Here is a 22,888-nt window from a genome sequence, read left to right as displayed (position 1 = left end):
AGAAAGAAAGACACTGTATTTTTCAGTATTATAAGGCGCCCTGAAAAGCATTCAATTCCTCAAAAGCCGACAGTGCGCCTCATAATCTGATGCGTCTTATATGGACCAATATTCTGATTTCTTGGGCGTAGTATTTTAAATGTTCTGGAAAGCACTTTGTTACAGCTGCAGCGGTTGTGAAAGCTCTATTGTATTGTATTACGTTAGCATAGCTTCATCTAGTGGATGCATAACACAACCTCAGCCACTATTGAAGCTTCTACAGGTATTTAAAAAAATAATAAATCCTCTTTTACATCAAATCACGTGTGCCACCATTAGAAGCACCCCTGATGTTAATACTTTGTACAGCCCCCTTTGGTCAACAAAGCAGCCCCTAATCTTTTTCTATAATGCTTCACAAGATGGAGGTATTCAGAAAGACCCCATTTCTCTTGACACAAACCATCCAAATAATTCAGTGACCTGGAAATTAAAAACGGTACCTGCTGAACAGGAAACGTATAAAGACAAGAATTTATTTTAGGCGATTTTCTGAATTGTCTTCAACAGTTACAGTATCTTCTCATTGCTGTGATAAATCTTTTAGTATGCTGATGAATGTGCAAGTTGGACTGGCATATTTTGCAACGCTTTGAAATTCAGATGAGGCAAAAAAAAAAAACCTTGAACCCTTTCAATGTTGCCAGCACAAAGAAGCACATACAGAAAAAATATACGTACATAGACACCAGGAGTTTGTCACACTCATAGAAATCTTGTTAATGCATGTGGCTTTTAATGTACAGTACTGGATTCGGTTCATCACAGGGGAGTCCCATGTACCTGCGGCAGCACAATGAGGCCAAGGAAAAGTCATTACGGCAGCAACTTCGCTCGAAGGTGGAGAAAAGCCCCTCCCTCACATGCGTTCAGTTGCACGGGTTTGATTTCTGCTGTGTGTCTTTGATGAGCTTGTCAGGCTGCAAGTGCTGATGCCTTGCAGCCTGACAAGCTGCAAGGCGCCTGTATAGTAAGGCGTTTTTTAACCAAAAAAAACGACCATGGCGTAAGGTGTTTTTAGCCGGAAAAAAATGAGCCTGTATAGTAAGGCGTTTTCAGCCCAAAAAAACGACCAAAAATAGTAAAGCGTTTTTAGCCAAAAAAAAGACCTTATATAGAAAGGCTTTTTTGGCCGAAAAAAATGACCATGTATAGGAAGGCATTTTTGGCCCCAAAAAAACCCGACCATGTATAGGAAGGCGATTTTGGCCGGGAAAAACGACCATGTATAGCACGGCATTTTTAGCCCAAAAAAACAACCAAAAATAGTAAGCCGTGTTTAGCCCAAAAAAAGAACCATGTATAGGAAGGCGTTTTTGGCCGGAAAAAAAATGACCATGTATAGTAAGGCGTTTTTAGCCCCCAAAAAAAGAACCATGTATAGGAAGGTGTTTTTGGCCGGAAAAAAAATGACCATGTATAGTAAGGCGTTTTTAGACAGAAAAAAAAAACGGTGCAAATGGTTTTCTTGATTGGCTATCAGCCGGGTGAGGGTGCCCCCTCCCCTCTGCCGATAGCCCGAAGACAGCCGGGGAGGCTCCAGCACACCCTCCCGACTCGCCCTTGTGAGGACAAGTGGATGAGAAATGGGAGGGTGGACGGACAACACCAATGTCAGCAAGAAGAGAACACGCAAGCACGACAACCCGGAGCTGGATTTGAACCCTTGACCTCTGCGTTCGCACACCAACGCACTAACCAGTGGGTCACGGAGCCAGCCCAGTGTGACACTCAAATTTAAAAATGACAGCATAAAACACTTAAATTTAAAAAATATTAACACAACACGTTAAAAGTCATGATACTCTTAATTCTCTCTGTGTTGTCATTTCTTGCTCTTGTGCAGCTTTCTTGACTTCAATCTTCTTCACCTGTTCCTGTCGGAGAAAGGGGATCTGTCATCTGACCATTTCAATCAGAACAGGACATTTCAAACAATTCAAGTGGAAGGGTTGTTGTTGGGTACCAAACTTGGGCACCCAATGACAACAACCCTTCCACTTGAATTGGTAGAAATGTCCTTTTGTGAGTGAAATGTCATCAGCCATCTAAGTCACAACAGGACATTTGCGTTTTTAGCCGAACATGGTCGTTTTTTTTGGCTCAAAACGCCTTCCTATATATGGTCGTTTTTTTCGGGCCAAAAACTCCTTACTATACTGTCTTTTTTTCGGGCCAAAAACGCCTTAACTATACTGTCGTTTTTTTTTGGTCTCAAAAACGCCTTACTATACTGTCAGGTTTTTTTTCGGCTCAAAAACGCCTTACTATACTGTGTCATTTTTTTGGGCCAAAAACGCCGTACTATATATATACTATGTCGCTTTTTTCGGGCCAAAAACGCCTTACTATATTATGTCGTTTTTTTCGGGCCAAAAACGCCTTACTATACTGTTGTACTTTTTTGGCTCAAAAATGCCTTACTATAACTATGTGGGTTTTTTTTGTCTCAAAAACGCCTTACGATACTGTCGTTTTTTTCGGGCCAAGAACGCCTTACTATACTGTCGTTTTTTTCGGCTCAAAAACGCCTTACTATATATACTATGTCGTTTTTTTTGGCTAAAAACGCCTTCCTATACATGGTCGTTTTTTATTTTTTTACTAAAAACGCCAACCTATACATGGTCGTTTTTTTCGGGTTAAAACGCCTTACTATAATACATGGTAATTTTTTGGGGCTAAAAACGCCTTGTTATATATATACTATGTCGCTTTTTTCGGGCCAAAAACGCCTTACTATACTATGTCGTTTTTTTCGGCAAAAAATTCCTTACTATACATGGTCTTTTTTTTGGGCGAAAAACGCCTTACTATACATGGTCGTTTTTTTCGGCTAAAAACGCCTTCCTATACATGGTCGTTTTTTATTTTTTTACTAAAAACGCCAACCTATACATGGTCGTTTATTTCGAGTCAAAACGCCTTCCTATACATGATCGTTTTTTTCAGGCCAAAAAGGCCTTACTATATATACTATGTCGTTTTTTTTTCAGGCCAAAAACGCTGTACTATACTATGTCGTTTTTTTCGGCAAAAAATTCCTTACTATACATGGTCTTTTTTTGGGCGAAAAACGCCTTACTATACATGGTCGTTTTTTTCGGCTAAAAACGCCTTACTATACATTGTCGTTTTTTGGGCCAAAAACGCCGTACTATACATGATCAGGTTTTTTTCGGCCAAAAACAGCTTACTATAAATGGTCGTTTTTTTCGGCAAAAAATTCCTTCCTATACATGGTCTTTTTTTGGGGCTAAAAATGCCTTACTATACATGGTCGTTTTTTGGGGGGCGAAAAACGCCTTCCTATACATGGTCGTTTCTTTGGGTTTAAACGTCTTACAATACATGGTCGGTTTTTTTGGGCGAAAAACGCCTTGCTATACATGGTCGTTTTTTTCGGCTAAAAACGGCTTCCTATACATGGTCGTTTTTTATTTTTTTACTAAAAACGCCAACCGATACATGGTCGTTCATTTCGGCTCAAAACGCCTTCCTATATATGGTCGTTTTTTTTCGGGCCAAAAACGCCTTACTATATATATACTATGTCGCTTTTTTCGGGCGAAAAATGCCTTACTATACTGTCATTTTTTTCGGCTCAAAAACGCCTTACTATATATACTATGTCGTTTTTTTCGGCTCAAAAACGCCTTACTATACATGGTCGTTTTTTTCGGCTAAAAACGCCAACCTATACATGGTCGTTTTTTTTGGGCTAAAAACGCCTTGTTATATATATATAAGGTCGTTTATTTCGAGTCAAAACGCCTTCCTATACATGATCGTTTTTTTCAGGCCAAAAACGCTTTACTATATATACTATGTCGGTTTTTTTCAGGCCAAAAACGCTGTACTATACTATGTTGGTTTTTTTCGGCTAAAAACGCCTTACTCTATACATGGTCGTTTTTTTGGGCCAAAAACGCCATACTATACATGATCGGGTTTTTTTCGGCCAAAAACGGCTTACTATACATGGTCGGTTTTTTTCGGCAAAAAATTCCTTACTATACATGGTCTTTTTTTGGGGCTAAAAATGCCTTACTATACATGGTCGTTTTCTGGGGGGCGAAAAACGCCTTCCTATACATGGTCGTTTCTTTGGGTTAAAACGTCTTACAATACATGGTCGTTTTTGATGCAAAAAATTCCTTACTATACATGGTCTTTTTTTTGGGCGAAAAACGCCTTCCTATACATGATCGTTTTTTTCAGGCCAAAAACGCCTTACTATATATACTATGTCGGTTTTTTTCAGGCCAAAAACGCTGTACTATACTATGTGGGTTTTTTTCGGCTAAAAATGCCTTACTCTATACATGGTCGTTTTTTTGGGCCAAAAACGCCGTACTATACATGATCGGGTTTTTTTCGGCCAAAAACGGCTTACTATACATGGTCGTTTTTTTTCGGCAAAAAATTCCTTACTATACATGGTCTTTTTTTGGGGGGCGAAAAATGCCTTACTATACATGGTCGTTTTTTGGGGCGAAAAACGCCTTATTATACATGGTCGTTTTTTGGGCGAAAAACTCCTTACTATACATGGTCGTTTTTTTCGGCTAAAAACGCCTTCCTATGCATAGTCGTTTTTTTATTTTTTTACTAAAAACGCCAACCTATACATGGTCGTTTTTTTCGGCTCAAAACGCCTTCCTATATATGGTCGTTTTTTTTTGGCCAAAAACGCCTTACTATACTGTGTCATTTTTTCGGGCCAAAAACGCCTTACTATATATATACTATGTTGCTTTTTTCGGGCCAAAAACGCCTTACTATATTATGTCGTTTTTTTTCGGCTCAAAAACACCTTACTATACTATGTCTTTTTTTCGGGCCAAAAACGCCTTACTATACTGTCGGTTTTTTTTGGTCTCAAAAACGCCTTACTATACTGTCGTTTTTTTCGGGCCAAAAACGCCTTAGTATACTGTGTCATTTTTTCGGGCCAAAAACGCCTTACTATATATATACTATGTCGCTTTTTTCGGGCCAAAAACGCCTTACTATATATACTATGTCGTTTTTTTCGGCTCAAAAACGCCTTACTATACATGCTTGTTTTTTTCGGCTAAAAACGCCTTCCTATACATGGTCGTTTTTCATTTTTTTACTAAAAACGCCAACCTATACATGGTCGTTTTTTTCGGGTTAAAACGCCTTGTTATATATATAAGGTCGTTTATTTCGAGTCAAAACGCCTTCCTATACATGATCGTTTTTTTTCGGCTAAAACGCCTTACTATTCATGGTCGGTTTTTTTACGGGTTAAAATGCCTTACTATCTAAACATGGTGGTTTTTTGGGGGGGTTAAAGCGAAAAAAACAAACATGTATAGGAACATGTTTGTTTTTTTCGGCAAAAAACGCATGACTATACATGGTGGGTTTTTTTCGGCTAAAAATGCTTTACTATACATGGTCATTTTTTTCGGCTAAAAACGCCTTGTTATACAAGGTCGTTTATTTCGGCTCAAAATCCCTGACTATACGTGGTCGTTTTTTTTCGGTTTAAAACGCCTACCTATACATGATAGTTTTTTTCTGCTAAAAATGCCTTACTATACATGGTCTTTTTTGGGGGGCTAAAAATGCCTTACAATACATGGTCGTTTTTGACGCAAAAAATTCCTTAATATACATGGTCCGTTTTTTCGGGTTAAAGTGCCTTTCTATACATGGTCGTTTTTCTCGACTAAAACGCCTGACTATACATGCTAGTTTTTTTCGGCTAAAAACGCCTGACTACATGGTTGTTTTTTTCAGCTAAAAACACCTGGTTCTACAAGATCGTTTTTTTTCGGCTAAAAACGCCTTACTATACATGGTCGGATTTTTTTCGGTGAAATTTGAAGCCCCGCGAAAGGGGTGTATCACGTGACTGATTGAGGAAATGATACGATAGGTTCGAGTGTTGTTCGAAATAAAAGCGGAAAAGAAATGCTATGGATTCCCCTTCATACCAACTTGCTCTCACATATCTATGCACCCCTGCTTCATTAGTACCATGTGAAAGAGTTTGTTCAAAAGCAGGTGAAATACTCTGCAAAAAAGAAACCACCTGAGTCCAAAAACTTAGGATAAAATATTGTTTTTAAATAAAAACGAATAAGCACTTTAATGTGAAGTATTTACCTGCAGATTTTAAATACTTTATGGGGCTTCATTTTGCCTTTACTACTCTACACACCGACCTGTGATTATCTATCCAACCCTCCTCATGGTGTGGCAGTTGAATATATATTTGAGAGAAAAAAAATCATATCCAAGTATTAGGTGACACACTTGGTGGTGAATGTTTTGAGTGTTTTCCTGTTGCCATGGCATGCGGAGCAGAGTGTTGTTCTATTCTCAGCCGGCATGCTCTTGTGTGAGCGTGTGCATCGGAAACTAAATAGGGCATAATTTGCAAATGAAAATTCTAGAAGTCTCCGCTTACTGAGGTGGCTCTGCAACATCGCCTGCGGACCATACTTGTAATTACTGCAGATTGCCTTGATATATTGAGATCCTCGCGCAGTGGACTGATGGGCTTGGCTTGAAGCCCCTCGTCGGCTGACCGGGTGCAGAGAGGCTCATAAGTGGGACTTGTGCCCTCATCTGATGTTAGCCATCTGTTGTGCTAAATTGCAATGTTTGTCTGAACCCTATTTAATTAGCTTTTCTTGTGGTTACGTGAGCTCTGCTTTGTGGGGAGGTTCAGTAAAAGAAGCGAGTTTGCCGGTCCGGGCAATTAGCACCCAAGTTGATGCTTTGAGCCAGCAGGGATTCCGGTCGCATTTACACCCAATGCCGAAGAAGTGATTTGCTTCTCTAGTTTAATGTAAAGTATCAGACAGATGCACAAAACAGCAGGCCTAATCCATTACTGGAAAACTGCATTATTACCGCTGTATGTAATTCGACTGACTTTGAATTGGAATTTTTCACTGCCTACTACTGCACTACACTTTTTCTAGATTTAATCCTCAGCACAAAAAAATTAATGTTTGATCAGGCTCAATCATCAGAAGCCTGTGTACTGTCGTTCACTTTGTAGATAAATGAGCTGCAAATCATTTCTTGCTGCGCATCCGTTTGTCTGATTGCGTGAGCTTTTGATCCTGACAGAGGAAAGCGGTGCGAGCAAACACAACGCTTTTGCAAATGCATCAGCAACATTCGTGTCTGTTTTTAATTAGCGCCAGTGCACAAGTGCTGTTGAGTTTCGACCATAAACTCATTTATTTGTGTGTGCGCCATTGATGTGCAGTGCGCATGAGTGTCTGCCTTTCTACTGTATCTAGTCAGAAAGAAAGCTTCCAGCCCAGAGACTTTAACCCTTTCAGGGACAGCACTTACTACAGTGGACAGCTTATCATGTTATCAGATTCCAGGGTGCGTGAAAGGGTTGAAGAAAGAAGCCATGTTGCCCGTGAGGCAAGCGGTGCTGCAAATCATCAGACACAGAAATGGCCCTGGGGGCCAAACGTGTTTATTTATGAGCATGGTCACGTTACCAATTAAACTTGCATCTCAAGGCATCACTGTACATTTGGGCGATAATGGTTTACATAAAGATATGCTTTACCTACAGATGCTATCTACTTACTGTACGCAGAAAAAAAGAGCGTTTGGATTTCTTTGATTTGGACATGTGCATCGGTTACACATGGTTAAATGATGTCATTTTTGTCTGTTTTCCGAAAGGAAAAAAATGTGTAACAGCAAAAAAATAGTTTGCAGTAAAAATATCTTTCAAACTACATACAGTACACACACCAAAACAATTGCAGCACCCTTTTTCTGTCCCCATTCACAAACATTTGCTGATTGAATGATGAATTTGGCAACATTTCTGGTCAGTTTGAATCCACCGAACAAAAGCAGGACCAATTCATTAATATTACATAAAGGCCACGATTGACTAATTGAATTGAATACAACTTTATTGTCAAATGTGCTATACAGATAAAATTTCTTCCCTCTCAACATAAAGCCCCTCTGTGGTGCGTGAAAAGGATCGCTCCTTCTCCCCAACCTCATAACAAAGTTTTGTCTTCCGCTAAGCTCAGATGAATTAACGTGACGAGCTGAGCAGCCTTTTCTTTTGCGCGAGAATCCTTCATGCAACTCATGGTGTGAAATAATCATTTGAACATCCTCAAAGAGCCTGAAAGCAATCCAGATGAGCGGTGCGTCCTAATTATTCCATCAGTAGACACGTTAACAATCTCGTAACAGATTGATGCTCTCAAATAGTGTGGGCAAGTAAAATTCAATTCAATTGGAGCATATATTTCTTTTGCACAAAGAAATATGTAATAAATACTTCCACACCCTTCCAATCCATCCAACAAAAGTCATGTGACGCTCACATGTTCGTTTATTCTCGATTACCAAGGGAACCATCATTGGTTAGAAAACAGCACCAACCCACAAATGATAAAAATCAACCTTGCCACTGCTGATAGAGCAGAACAAGAGCTACTCTGAAGGAAATCAATCAGCAAACATGCATCTTATGAGCGATTAATACAAAGTCAGGCTCTAGTTACAGGCTTTGAAAATAGAAGTCATCAGCCACTACTTCCAATTGCATCCCTGACGAATGACATTGTGTGTTTTTCAAAGGTTCCGTCACATGGACACACTTTGAATTGACAAATCCACCGGCCACTGCAATTACCAGAGGGTTCCCAAGTGGTTCTGTTCAATAAACCACACCTTCTTCCTCGTATCCAAGAATCCATACCCGATCGTACTCCCTAATTGTGGAACTCTCATGAGACAAACTGACATTTACATAGATGTGTCACCATTATCCATGATAAGTACCACTGGAACCAAAATCTACTAGTGCGGTTCAACAACATCAGTTACAAGACGACGTATGCTGCCCCGCAGAGTAAGAAAACCAAAGCCTGCTAAAGCACTTTATACAAAGGCATCGCGATGTTTTGGATGAATTGTAGCGCACACCGTTATCAACAAAGTACATTCCTTTGCAGTGGTCCCCCCAGCAACGATTTGCTCCTCAATACTTGGACGCAGGATATTTGCGGACCAGCCCCCCACCCCACTACCGTGAGGCGCGGGGGTCCATTGCCTTCCAACAGAAGAAAACAAAACGCGATGCTGATTAAGGCATTACGATTCACATCGGAAAAACAGACCTGAAAACATTGAAGCGCTCCTTTTACACGGAATGAAAATCGAGAGTGACATCACACTGTTTTTGACATGTGAAGGAGTATTAGGACCATACTGAAAAGACAAAGAAATCTTATTAGGAGAAAATACATTTTGTCATTTTACAAACAAAAAACAAAAAGCCAAGAGTCTTGTCACCTTTTTTCATTGTACATTTGTGTTCCTAAACCCCCGCCCAGTTTGGCCCGAATCTTCATCTCATCCCGATGGTACAGCATATGATTGAAAAGGCATTATAATATCGTAAATAGGCTGACTATAGCGTAACAGTACAACAGCTTGGCAACCAAATAAATTCCAGCATCACTTAATCGCTCTAACTAACACAACGACATGTTAAATGTATTTACATTTGAACCATCGATGCCACTCTTGGCAACAGTTGCGCCTTTGAACATAAAACGTGCTTTAAAAACAAACCAAACAAACAAAAATCTCCTCACTTTCAATGTCCATTCATCCCCTTAATGGCAAATTACCCCATCAGATGTAATGTGAATCGGAAGCCTCTCCTTGATTTGCTAATGACTTTCCTCCAAGCCCTTCTGAGGTCATTGAGTGAGCTTGCTGCGCCGCCTTCCTCTTCAGCTTTCGGGTAGGCTGAATGTAGAGGGAGAAAAAAAACATGCAGCCCAACCACTAGACCACAGGTGTCAAGGTCAAGGCCCGAGGGCCAGATCGGCCCGCCATGTCATTTTATGAGGTGCGCGAAAGCAAATCATCTTTGTCAACTTTCATGATACTTACTTAAATCTGTACCAAAATCTCAAATTGTCATACGTAATAAATAACGGGAACATTTTGCAAAAATCTGTTACCCTATTTACACACACTTGAGCAATAATGGAAAGAAATAAATACTTGACGGATTTCAAAACTAGTGAGCCATCATTTTTTTGTATAAAAGTAATCATACGACGTGATGATTAAACCTTTATTCGGTTTCACGGTCGTTAACGGCTCTTCTGAGGAAAGATGAAACTCCAAAGTGGCTCGCGACAAAAATGAGTTTGACACCCTTGCACTAGACGGTTGGTTGGGCTCCACTGTGTCAATGGTTGATATGCTGGAGCAGGCGTTTTTTTTTCTGCAGGTTATACATGGCGAGGCACAGAACTGAAGGCGTTTTGTTTGACAGTGACCATGAGTGTGGCCCTCATCTGTGATTACGTCCCCCTTTTACGATTACGAGAATAGATTTACAGCAAATTGAATGCAATTCCCTGAAAGACATTAACGCGTTTATGTTACCGGATTCGACTCGATTGTCATTATGGTGTCTCTCCCTCTATATGCAGCATATGGATTCAAGTTCCATCCATCCATTTTCTATAGCGCTTCTCCGAATTGGTCACTGGTGAGCTGGAGCCTCTCTCATCTGTCTTTGGGTGGGAAGAAAGATTGACACACTGGACTGGTTGGGTATAGACAAATAACCATTCACACTCACAGTCACACAGTCTTCAATGGACTGACGACATGTTTTTGGAACACCGGTGGACTCTGCACATCAGAAATCTGTGTAGCTAGCCCCAGGTCAGCCCCTCCAGCATTTCTCCTGCACCTTTTTGTATCCATCAAGACCCACTTTCGCCACAGTACAGAAGAAATCCTGGTGGAGCTGTGTCTGCGGCCACTTGACTAACAACTGTAAAGCACCACGTGCAAAATCTTTCCGACATGCTGTTGTTGCAGTGCGTTGTTTTGTCACTCGTATGGATGTGACTCAGGCCCCCTTTCGGCTCGGCGACAATTGTCTGCTCTGTTGCAGCGTCTCTGGTGGAGAAGGGATCTGTCATCTCAGATACTTAAACATTCGTATGGGCTGAGCACAAGGGGGTTTTAAACGCAGTGTCATAAAACCTCTAAATTATCCGGCGATGATTTGTCAAGGCCGCGCCGTCGTTTTCACCTCTGGTCTCCATCGTTGAAACATTTAACAAGTTGTCGGTGACTAAATTGGACAAGCAGAGAGCTCTGCGCCGTTGGGATCAGTGTTCTGTATTGCTCATCGCCGCAGAGTGTTTACACTGAGCTGCGCTTCCCTCCCAATATGGCACCGACGTCTCCAAGCACTCTTAAAGCTGACACTCAATAACGGTAGCACTCAATACTGTGCCGAAGCGGAGACAAATCTGAAAAAGTATCAAAAACCCTTTGCTGTCCAAGCACTGGTAGTAGAATTTGGGGGGTGCATCTTGACATCAACATGTCAGTGCATCTGTCTTAACCCGGGAACACCGTACAGCTCGGTGAAAAATAAAAATAACAGGGGGACTTGGCTCACAAGCGAGAAAAAAAATGCTGTTCTAATGCTGTCGTGGTGGCCACATTTAGACCCAATTGAACACCTGCCGTGAATTTGCATTTGGGATGGGTCCAGACATTAGCAAGCAGATGGGGCTGTTATTGAAATGAAAAAAAGAAAAAGCTTGTTCCAGAGAGAAGGGGGGGAGGGTTGATTTTAAATTGTTTTTTTTTTAAATTGGTCAAAATGGCGCAAATCACTGCAATTGAACAGCTCACCCACAAGCTTAATGAGGACAAGCGCTGTAAAAAAATCAATGAATGGATGACATAAATATTGTTTCACCCAACAGATATTGCCTAGCAACCAGTAACAATCCAGACAAAAAGCTTTTTTTTTCTTTTTCAGATGCTTACTTTTATAATCACCTGCACTATTTGTCTGTAGTCTGATCTATTTTCATTGGACTTACCAAAAAGAATCAACATGTCAGAGCTCTTCAGGTCCAATGCCTCGACTATCTGTGTCGAAACTTCTGTTTTTTTAATGAAAGTAAATTTACTTGAGCGATGAGATAAAGTTGTAAGCATTGTGTATCACTTCAGCACTCACTTAGTTCCCATCTGTGAAGCAAAAAGTAAGCATTTTACTGCTGCCAGTGATGCCATTGAGGCGATGTATCATTTCGTGTGCGTGTGTGTTGTTTTTAGCTTTTACTGACTGAGAAGACACACTTGGTTTCCTCTCATGAAGATAGATTTGGACGAGAATTAAATTGTATCATCTTTTTTTTTGGTTGATATTTATTTTTTTATTTCTGTGTTCAGGTTTTTGGCCTTTTTAACTCATTCACTCCCAAAGACGTTTTTAAACGTCTTTTCAGACTTGGTTTGTAATTGGTTGGTACTGAATGAGTTTTAGATTTCTGATGAAAGTGGACCCCCCCTCCCCTGAACCCCCACCCACCCATTTTAATTTGTCACTTGTCTGTATGTACATTTGTATCCACCAGTTTGGAATCGACAGGCACACCTTGGCATTTTTTTCAGCATCCTGAAAGAAAAGCATTGAGTCTCTTCATGAGGGAACCGTCGCGCAAAGCCTTGGGCATGAGTTTGAGATAAAACTGCCAGCGGTGGGAAAAAAAAATGCCAACATTCACACTCCTGTGGTAGCGACCTGTGTGACTTCGGTCTGGAGCTCATCCTGGATCCCTCTACGGTCCATGCCTAGTCACGCGGGCTGTCTGCCTCGGGTGGCGGGGGCGCAAATGGACACGGGCTCCCTGGTGCTGTTGCGGCCTTGGGAGAAGCTGTGCTGCTCCGTACGTGGGCGATAGGGCAAGCAGAAATCTCGGAAGCACCTCTTGAAGTTCTCATCCAGGAAGGCGTAAAGGACTGGGTTGAGGCTGCTGTTGGTATAGCCCAGGGCGATGCACAGATGCCAGCTCGCCATCACCAGTAGGTTCTTGTGGTCGATTTTCACCATGGTCTTGACAATGATGAAGATGTGTATGGGAGTCCAGCAAATGATGAAGGCCGCCACCACCACCAGGACCATGCGGGTGATTCGCCTCAGGTTTCTGTCCTTCTCTTTGGATCCGGAGAGGAGACGGACACTCTTTAGCCGTAGGATCATCAGACCGTAGCAGATGGTGATGACAAGCACAGGCACCAGGAATGCGAAGATGAAGACGCAGATTTTTGTCACCGTGTCCCAGTACCATTCTGGTTCGGGAAATATGATTCTGCAATCGACGCTGCCTGGGGAGAAAAATGACGACAGTTCGTGTGGATAGGCTAATTTAAGTTTAATAACCCAGCTCAAATGCGTTCTCTTTTGCAACCTCATTACTCCCTCAATTCAACAAAAGCACCTACCCCCGAAACTACTGGAAAAAAGGAGCATTTTTGGACAACTAAGCTGACTGTACCTCAATGTGGCAAAAGCACTCAGACTAGGGATGTCCCAATCCCAATCACGCGACTCTGTTTTAAATTGCTTCTTGTACTTTTTCTCTCTCTTCTTCTTCTTTCGCATTTTCTTTAGTTTTTCTTCTTGTTCTTCATCGGAATATGCCCTACAGATGCCATCAAATTTCAGCAAAACGAATTTTGTCCTCATGAAACTCCTCAACCTTCTTCCACACCAGCTCCTTGGCACCGAGAGGCAACAGGAAAATAACAAGGCTCCACTTTGGCGGAGCGCGGCTCAGGTGGTCGAGTGCTTGTCTCCCACTCTTAAGTTGTGGATTTGATCATGAGTAACTGCTTTGTCCTTTTCTAAGTATCCTTGAGTAAGATGATAACCCTCCCCCGCTCTCCCATCCCCCCCACAAATGCCAAATAGCGACTAAGGACTTCGTAGACAGTACACATGCTAAAACCACCCTGGCTAAGTTTAGCGCGGATGGTTTTAGCATGTGTACTGTATGTTTTGGCTGTACAGGCGCACTGCTGGTGCCTTTTTAAAACATCTGTAAGCAAAATTATTTCAAAGGGAAATCTTGCAAAATGAGTGTGAAATGATATCTTTTGGGATCATCGTTTGTGATGTATTTACAGTTTAACTACTGTATTAAAAATGATTATTTTTAACCCCTCCAAATGTTTCGAGTTGCCTGCGTGTCAATTGCTAGTAGTCTTTCACTATTCACACAGGAATATCCCCCCAGGAATGGCATGTTTTCTGTAACTGGAATAACAAAGTAAAAAAACATAATAACGTCTGGCGGGAGACATTGTTTCATCGACAACAAGGCATCGGTAGCTCTGTACCTTTGTCTGTCACCCTGGTAACGGCCATGATCATTACAGGTACTGCAATAACGGATGAGAGAATCCAGATGCAGATATTGATGATCTTGGCTTTGGATGGCGTGCGAAAGTCCAGGGCCTTCACAGGATGACAGACGGCCACGTAACGGTCCACGCTCATCATGGTGAGCGTGAAGATGCTGGTGAACATGTTGTAGTAGTCGATGGCGATGACCAATTTGCACAGCAGCTGTCCAAAAGGCCACGTGCTCATGAGGTAATTGGCGCTCTGGAAGGGCAGAGTGCTGGTGGCGAGGGCGTCCGCCAGGGCCAAATTGAAAATGTAGATGTTGGTGGCCGTCTTCATCTTGGTGTACCTAGCGAGGAGCAAAGCACTTTCAGGCCACGGAGTACAAGACATGGTTTGTTATGTATGCTGCGGTCGCCTGCTGATTGCCATTAAAACGTAACGAGGTTAGAAACCAAACTACTGTATAGATCTTAGCCTCATTTCCTCTCTCAAGGCAATGATATGCAGTTTTCGCCGGGATAATAAAAGCTTTTTAGAAGCTGTGATGGGTGTTGAGACTGCACAAGAGCCTCTGTTCTGCCACGATGACTGTCACCTCCATTAAACCACACTTGTACAAAAAAACGACTCCTGCATAGGAAACTCTTCAATTCTCGTCTCCCATTTGCAGTTTGGAGCGTGATTGCTTCTTTTTCTTTCTCCCTTTGTGGTCTATTGTACATTCTTTCTTCGTGACATGTTTAATCAAACTGCTTCCTGCATATGAACTGCAGTGCCTGACTAAAAACATCAATACTGTACACAGCCATTAGTGTGATTGATCACGGTGCATTAGCCAGACAAATAAATACATTGATTTGACAAAAAACATTCCGTATCAGGAAAAAATTGCGCCGTGAGGAGGTTTTAGTGCAAGGCTCTGCTGGAAATCACACTCCCACCCCTCTGGTGATTAACTGAATGTGGTTTGAGTTAGTGTGGCACTAATTCCACATGAGCACTACAATTAGAAAGGAAAAATATAATTTGTACATCTGTTATTATCTGTTCTATCTGGAAATTGTGTTGAGTAAAACACTTTATAAATGATGTATAATCATATCAACATCATCCATCCATTTTCCAATCCGCTTTATCCTCACAAGGATCGCGGGGGGTGCTGGAACCCATCCCAGCTGTCTTCGGGCAGTAGGCCGGGGATTCTCTGAACCGTTTGCCAGCCAATCACCGGGCACATCGTGACGAACAACTATCGGTGCTCACACTCATACCTAGGGACAATTTTGAGTGTTCAATCAACCTACCATGCATGTTTTTGGAATGTGGGAGGAAACCGGAGTACCCAGAGAAAACCCATGTAGGCACGGGGAGAACATGCAAACAAACTCTGTAGATCCGGAATCAAACCCTGCACCTCTGCGCTGTGAGGTTGACGCGTTAACCACTCGCCCACCAACACCATCATAATTAATAAAATGAAACTTAAATGAAAAATAAAACTACAGTAGGTAATAGTAATAATGATGGGTTTAAATGGATTAAAACAATGAACATTGTAGTCGTAAGTAAAGTACCATCAATGACATTCCAGAAACATCCCTCCAAAAAATCTAAATTAGCATTGCTAAATGTTTTGAATACAATGAAAACACCAAATTACTGCAATAGTATATATTTTTTCAAACCAAGAATAATAATACCTGATAGATCATTCGGTATTTCTGTTGTTTATTATTCTTTTATTATTCTTCACGATAGTGCCATATAGCTTCTTCCATGTAGTGGCTCCCTGTCCAGTGTTTCTTACCTGACTACGCCGTACATGACGAGGATGTTGCCCAGCAGTCCCACCACGCAGATGAGCGAGTAGAGGGCAGTGATGCACACGGCGATGACGACCCTTGCCGTGTCGCGACCCACGGACACGCTTGTAGCGTTGTTCCCATTGGTCCCGTTGGTCCAGTTGGTCCCGACGCCTCTCGGGAGTCCGAGTAGTACCGTGTCGGCTAGGGTGGCGTTGAAGGGAGATAACGACATGTATATGTCCCCCGGAGGGGAAGTGGGTAACTCCATCACAAAAAACAAAACAAAAAAAAAATGATTGGTTTGTTTTTTTTAAGGCAAGGAGAGTTTTCTTTTGTACACGGTGCGTGAATGGTGTGCCACCAAGACTGCGAGTGAAATTATCTCACCGCGCGTCTCTCTCTCTCTCTCACTGTCTTTCTCTCTCTCGCCCCCTCCCTCATTCACTCTCTCTCTTTGCCTCTCTCACCCCTGATTCCCCTCACGATTCTTTCTAGACCAGTGGTTCTTAACCTTTTATGAGGTACCGTACCCCACCAGTTAATAGGCACGTTCACCGAACCGTTCATGAGTGAAAAATAAATGTATAACTTATTTTACAAATTCAAGATACTAAAAAAACGCATTTATTAAAAACAGAAAAAAGTAAATGAAATTTCAAGAGATAAGTATACTTTTTTAATTGTACAGTGAAACTCTACAACAAAACCCACATGGGCGAAAATACCCCCTAGTGTGAAGAAATCTTCATGCAGTAACACCATTCCCACTTTCCTGCCCCCCATACAATGAAAAAAAAAACCCTGTTGCGATGTACGAAATATTTTTCTCTGCTCTTGCCTCGCGAAAAGCTTCACTACAACAAAGTCTAATCCGAAGGCGACCTCTACTGCTTCGTTCGGAAAAGGCAACCTCATCCACCACACTGGTTTACACATGCGCAGGAGTGCACAAAGTATTTGTTATTTTAAGTTTCAGATGCAGCAAGAACGTTGCATTGCTAAAATGGCTCCAAAAAGCAGGTAAGACAAGAGCGCTGACGCTGCAAGAGATGGTAAAAGTGATCAAAATGAAAGACTGATGAAGCTAAATAAAATACAGTATCCAAGAAATTGATGTACCATATTTTCACGACTATAAGGCCCCATTAAAAGTCTTAAATTTTCTCCAAAATGGACAGGACGCCTTTTGATGCGGAGCGTCTTGTGTATGCGCTGAGTTCCAAAACCTGACTGACAGCCGACACGCTGTTTATATAGAGAAAAGGCGGAAGTGACTGTGGACAGGCATGCGGCAAAGAAGTCGGCCAATCAGTGAAGGGTGGGCGTGTATATATACATATATGGAGAGAGAGAGAGAGAGCGAGAGAGAAGGCAGACGTGAGAGAGGACAGGCATGCGGGGGAGCAGTCCGCCAATGAGTGAAGGGTGGGCGTGTAAGTGGACGCTAAAGGGACGCCCCAAGCAGGTACCAACACCTGTATAGAGTGTGGCTATGTGCATTGTTGCAAAACAACTTCGGTTTTGGTTTCTAAGAACCCTCGAAAATAAATTCTACAATGAGACGCGCCTGCGAAGCTCAGTTCAAACTTCAAGCCATCGGTTATGCTTTTGGCATGCGTGCCCATCTCACAGCAGCGGTGAAAAACCAAGTCAAGCAAATGTACTCTGAGCTTGCCGTTATTCGAGGCTTGACTAAAGAACTCCAAGCCAGTGATGGCCAAGCATGTCATAACTAATTGACATGCTGAGTCGGTGTGTCTTACCCTCCATGGCAGAGGCTCCATCGAACCCCTGAGACCGACTCACCGAACCCCTGCGGTTCGATCGAATCCATGTTAAGAACCACCGTTCTAGACTATAAAGCGACCACAGCGATCTATATCTTCGTATAAGAAAAAAAAAAATCCTCCAAGTCTTGTCCTCGTGAGCCCCATCCAGCTTGTTTTCTATGTTACCCAGTTTCAACACACCTGATTCAAAAATCGGGATCATTACCAGGCTGATGAGTTGATTATGGCGCAAAACCTATTTAGATTTTGTCTTTCGTCTTTGTGTTCTGAGGACATGACTTCTGCTTGGAGTTCGGTGGCTGTTATCGGCACCGCGATCCCCTTTTTTCTACTTGGTGTATAGCTTTCCACTGACATTGAATCAATACTCAATATGTTTTGCTCTTTTGTTAAATTTTGCTTACACTTTATTGACTGACTGAATGTCTAATGTTAATGTTATCGTTACCATATAGCCAAAGCACTGTTAGTAAAAGGTGAAAGGTTTCTTTAATATCATTTGTCAAAGCAATGTGAATTGAGCATGTTGACCCAATAATACTTTGCTTCAATGTGTGCTTGTACAGTTGCTGTCAAACATTTGTGAGTCTGGTAGTATTAGTAAAAAAATAAAATCAAAAATCCCTCAACTGTTGTTCCGGGTCCATTTTGCGCTTTTTCTACAGTGCCATTCTTCGCTGCCTTAAAAGGCCGGCGGTGCCTGTGCATAGCTTTCGTGCACACAGTGTCACTTGGCAGTCACCTCCATGAAATTATCCGACTAACCCAGAGGAGTAATGAAATTACCTGCCACTAGCCAGGCTGATGAAATATTTAACAAGGTTTTCAAAGCCCATAATAGAGCAACGATCATTTCAAGATATTCATCATGGTGGAAGCTTGTGAAAGATTTTGTTTTCCTTTTTTGTGCTCTACAATGCACACCCATGGGATTAGTTTGGCATTAAATTCATCTACGTGCCTGCACAAAGAAAACAAATGGTCTTCATGGCCCATATTAGTCAATATTTAATCAACGCCACAGCTGTTCAATAAACACTGTCTTGTGTTGTAATCGATCATTTAATTCAATGGCAATATTTGCAATCTCTCCCAATTAACTATATATTTTTTTATCTCTCGCCAATTAACTTGTTTTTTTTTAATTCGAGATGACAGTTGTTGTATTTTAAGATGAGCTGTAATACTTTGCAGCAGTTGCAGTAATTGTTTATTTGAGCGGAAGGAAAATGAATTCCCAAATGTACAGTAGGCGTCTCATTTTCCATCTGGTGAACTTCGAGATCCTATTTTATTTTGTAGGTGTATCCGACCCCCGTCCCTGCCACTCAGCTGGCCGTACTGTAGTTGCAAGAATTGGCTTCCCACCCTCACTCCTGTCCTCACACCTTTGTTGTGCCACATGATTAATTCCTTTCTCTTGCTATCCTAGTCGCCACTCCGCTCAGGTTCTGTTTCGTCATTCTTGGTTCATCCTGCCAGCTTTTAAGTGTAATTATTAGCCTGCCAGTTTTTCTTTAATGAGAATCATGGCTTCCATTTGATTCCTCTTGCGGGGGAAAAAAAAGCAAAAAAATGATCAATTGGAGTGGTAAACATTACGACTGGAGACCAAGACGCAACAGTCCCTTTGGTTTTTAATTGCATGCGGAAGGTAGCCTGTGGGAGTGGGCGGGTCAGCGGCTTTATTAAACAGACAGACACCTCCGTGTGTGTGTGTGTGTGTGTGTGTGTGTGTGTGTGTGTGTCTGTCTCTGTGAATTCAGCCTCTTCAATCTCCAGCATGCTCAGCGCTACGTTCTGGGTCCGACTGTTAAACCCGCACGCTGCCACCGGGCTGATCGCAACACTCAGTCTCAGTCACAATTGTCCAAATGGGACAGCTCACATGAAACAAGCTACGCTGCTGCTCCGAAATGAGCTCACTTTAATTTCCGATAGCAGGAGGGGTGTTCACGCTTCATGCTGGTCTTATATTTCTCTTTAAGCCTCAAATGAAACACAGGAGAGGAGAAGCAGCCCCGATAAAAGCTTTGCGATTCAAGTGAGCCACATCCGCTCTCTGTTTACCCTTTTAAACACACTTACTGCCTTTTACAATACGGAAAAATGAGAGTTGATTACAGTAGGTTATACAAACAAAATGTTCTTAGTTGTGTTATGACCACTTTCTGCGCTCAGTTTCCCCTTGGGGAAAAATCACTCTTGATTAGTCCTTACAGGAAATAAGATTACACACATCACTCCTCAGCACAAAGGAAGCATTGGGAAGCATTTGCAAAGCCTCGCTGAAAGGGAGAAAATGCACAAAACCAACCAAGGAACTTTTTTCAACATCAAAAACACATCCCAGGTGTCGTCTTAAAAGGTCGATGACGTTAGCAACGTCAGTCAAAATACATAAAGGATAAAAAATTAAAAAAACGTATTGCAAACTTACTGCGGACGCACATGCAACAACGTATACTGAAAAAGAAATGGCGGTTCGAATTTGTTTCGGTTTATCTTGTCAAGTGGTTGCACACTTTTAAAATGATGAATTGCCTTTTTAAAATGATCAAACTTTCAAAAATCAAAACATTCGGCACACTGCCCCTTTAAGACTTCACCAAAACGTGATTTCAAAGAAATGCTTAATACTCTCTTGCCGGGGAAATATTCTTGTTTATCCAAGTTAGTTTATTGTTTGGGCATTGAATCATTTGCGACTGGACTGTTGTGGTTGTCTTCGAAAATATTTGGCTTCTCGCCTGAGCAGGCTTCATCAGTTCATGCACCAAGACTAAATCAGCGGCTCGAGCCCCAGTGTTGGTATGGAAACCCAGCTACTTGTTTCCCTAAATTAGTTATGGCCCAACTTTATTATTATTAGTATTATTATTATTATTTTGGTGCCAAATAATAATAATAAAAGCTATCAGAGGCATTGGATAGGGGCCCTTGTGAAAAGTCCATTTTGTTGCTACAATAGAAGTGAAGCAGCTGAAAGGCTGCGTTTGTTATTAGTTCATTGTTGAGTCTCCTTGAACGGGATAAATGGACTTTTATGTGGACGATCGAGCGGTCTTGTAAGTCTCCTCCTCTGCTTAGAGATGGCTTCAGATCTGTAGCACAGACAGCCTCCCTCACTATTCTTTCAAAAAGATTCTCTTCTCTGACCAGATTCTGGACATTTTTGTCCTCAAGAGAGTTTTGTCCTGAAGAGGTTGCCCCATCCGTGCTGTCCTCACTGCACTTGTCCGTATACATCAGATTGTCAATGTCTGAGGTCGCTAGCATGTTTGACGTATGCGAGAGTGTTGTTTTGAAGTCGTCTCTTCAGTAAATAAACATCTTGCATGCTATTTTCGAAGAAATGGTCATTATTGTACAACATTCACCGGGACAAGGCGCGATATTTGGTATACTGCACACTACAGTCAAAATAGCGCATCTCACGGTACGTGAAGTATGAATGAATATTTCTTATTTTGAATCATCATCAGTTCAATTGTTTCTTCTGCACCCCCAGCTATTATTCTTACGGATTCTTTTTGCTGACATCGGGATGAGTACACACGCTTCTCCTCCACATCGAGAGGAGCCAGATGAGGTGGCTTGGGCATCTGATTCGGATGCCTCCTGAACGCCTCCCTGGTGAGGTGTTCCGGGCATGTCCCACCGGGAGGAGACCCCGAGGAAGACCCAGGACACGCTGGAGAGACTATGTCACCCAGCTGGCCTGGGAACGCCTCGGGATCCCCCGGGGAGAGCTGGAAGAAGTAGCTAGGGAGAGGGAAGTCTGGGCTTCCCTGCTAAAGCTGTTGCCCCCGCGACCCGGCCCCGGATAAGCGGTAGAAGATGGATGGATGGATGGGATGAGTACATACCAACGAAGCAACGAAAATGTGATGTTCTGCCGTCGACCAAAGGACGCACAACCATCACACCTTCCTGCTTTTGCTTTATTTTTTCTTCCATTTTCAAGTCGTTAACTACACTGTAATGATGTCTCACAGTTAAGAATATTAAACAGCAATATTGTGTGTACCGCGAAGGAAGTCAACCAGCAGAAAGTTTGTGTTGGACGAGACGTTCCATTTTGCAATTTGCATGCGGTCGTAATTGATCCTGAATAATGCAATAGTCTGCTCTCCCTGGGCACTAAATGCTCGTCATATTTCATTTGATGCTTTCTGCTACTACTGTTAAGGGGACGCGTTTTCTATCTGCAATCAACAGCTGGTACCCGCCGTCAGCTTTTGGTGTGTGCTTCCGAATTTGAAAAAGGTCAAAGAGAACCAACACGTAGCGTGACATTTTCTTCTCCATGTTGCCAGCGTCACGCACGGCCTGTACGTCAGAGGGAGCCTTTTCTTACATTTCACATAGATTTTGTTCATTGGCTGTCATGCGAGACAAATGGTCTGTTCAACCTTTAGGTGTGACGCGTGCGCTCATTATTCTTTCCCTCATAGATGGGCCGTTAATCACAATCGACCACGACTGACTACGGTCGCATTTCAACCCAGTGAAATATCGTGATTGGCTTGTGAGTGTGATCCTTTTAGTACGTAATTCTCCCCTGGTTGACACTAAATGTACTAAACAAGCCAGCTCACCCAGGCGGGGTCTCTTTGGGATACCCCGTCAAGTTTATCCTTGATTTGTGCAAAGCTTCCGCTTGGGTTATGCCATATGGTTGGATCGTAAGCCACTAATGGCCCCATGCAAAGCTCGAATGGGTATATTATCACTCATCTTATCGTGTTTGTTCGGGTTACATGTGATGTTTAGACAGCACAGAAGCAGCTGAAGTCCACCTCGAAATGCTGGTCGATCAAAGAGATCAATACACACGTTGTGACAGCAAAAACAATTTTTTTGACGATTCAGCTGCGCACCGATCCCCTTTGGCTCAGCGACTTGTTTCATTTATTCATGTTCCTCGTGAATGCAAGACCTGCTCTTATGATCAATGTTTTGCTGCTGGTAGACTGAATCCAAAAAAAAAAAAAAAAGCAAAACGAAAGTTGTCA

The 22,888-nt window shown here is 42.1% G+C and overlaps 1 protein-coding gene across 1 annotated transcript; it reads right to left on the bottom strand.

Annotated features, from left to right (window-relative positions):
• Positions 1-11,709: 11,709 nt before the first annotated feature.
• On the bottom strand, positions 11,710-16,752 carry oprd1b (opioid receptor, delta 1b). Its single transcript, XM_052064902.1, has 3 exons — positions 16,083-16,752; positions 14,266-14,621; positions 11,710-13,251 (listed from the first exon to the last, which is right to left on the bottom strand). Exons 1-3 carry the CDS (start codon positions 16,346-16,348, stop codon positions 12,722-12,724), a joined length of 1,152 nt encoding a protein of 383 aa, XP_051920862.1. The 5' UTR covers positions 16,349-16,752; the 3' UTR covers positions 11,710-12,721.
• Positions 16,753-22,888: the final 6,136 nt, after the last annotated feature.

Source organism: Hippocampus zosterae, chromosome 5, assembly GCF_025434085.1.
Source record: "Hippocampus zosterae strain Florida chromosome 5, ASM2543408v3, whole genome shotgun sequence".
NCBI classification, from domain to species: Eukaryota; Metazoa; Chordata; class Actinopteri; order Syngnathiformes; family Syngnathidae; genus Hippocampus; species Hippocampus zosterae.
This window is presented reverse-complemented; position numbering and strand designations above follow the sequence as displayed.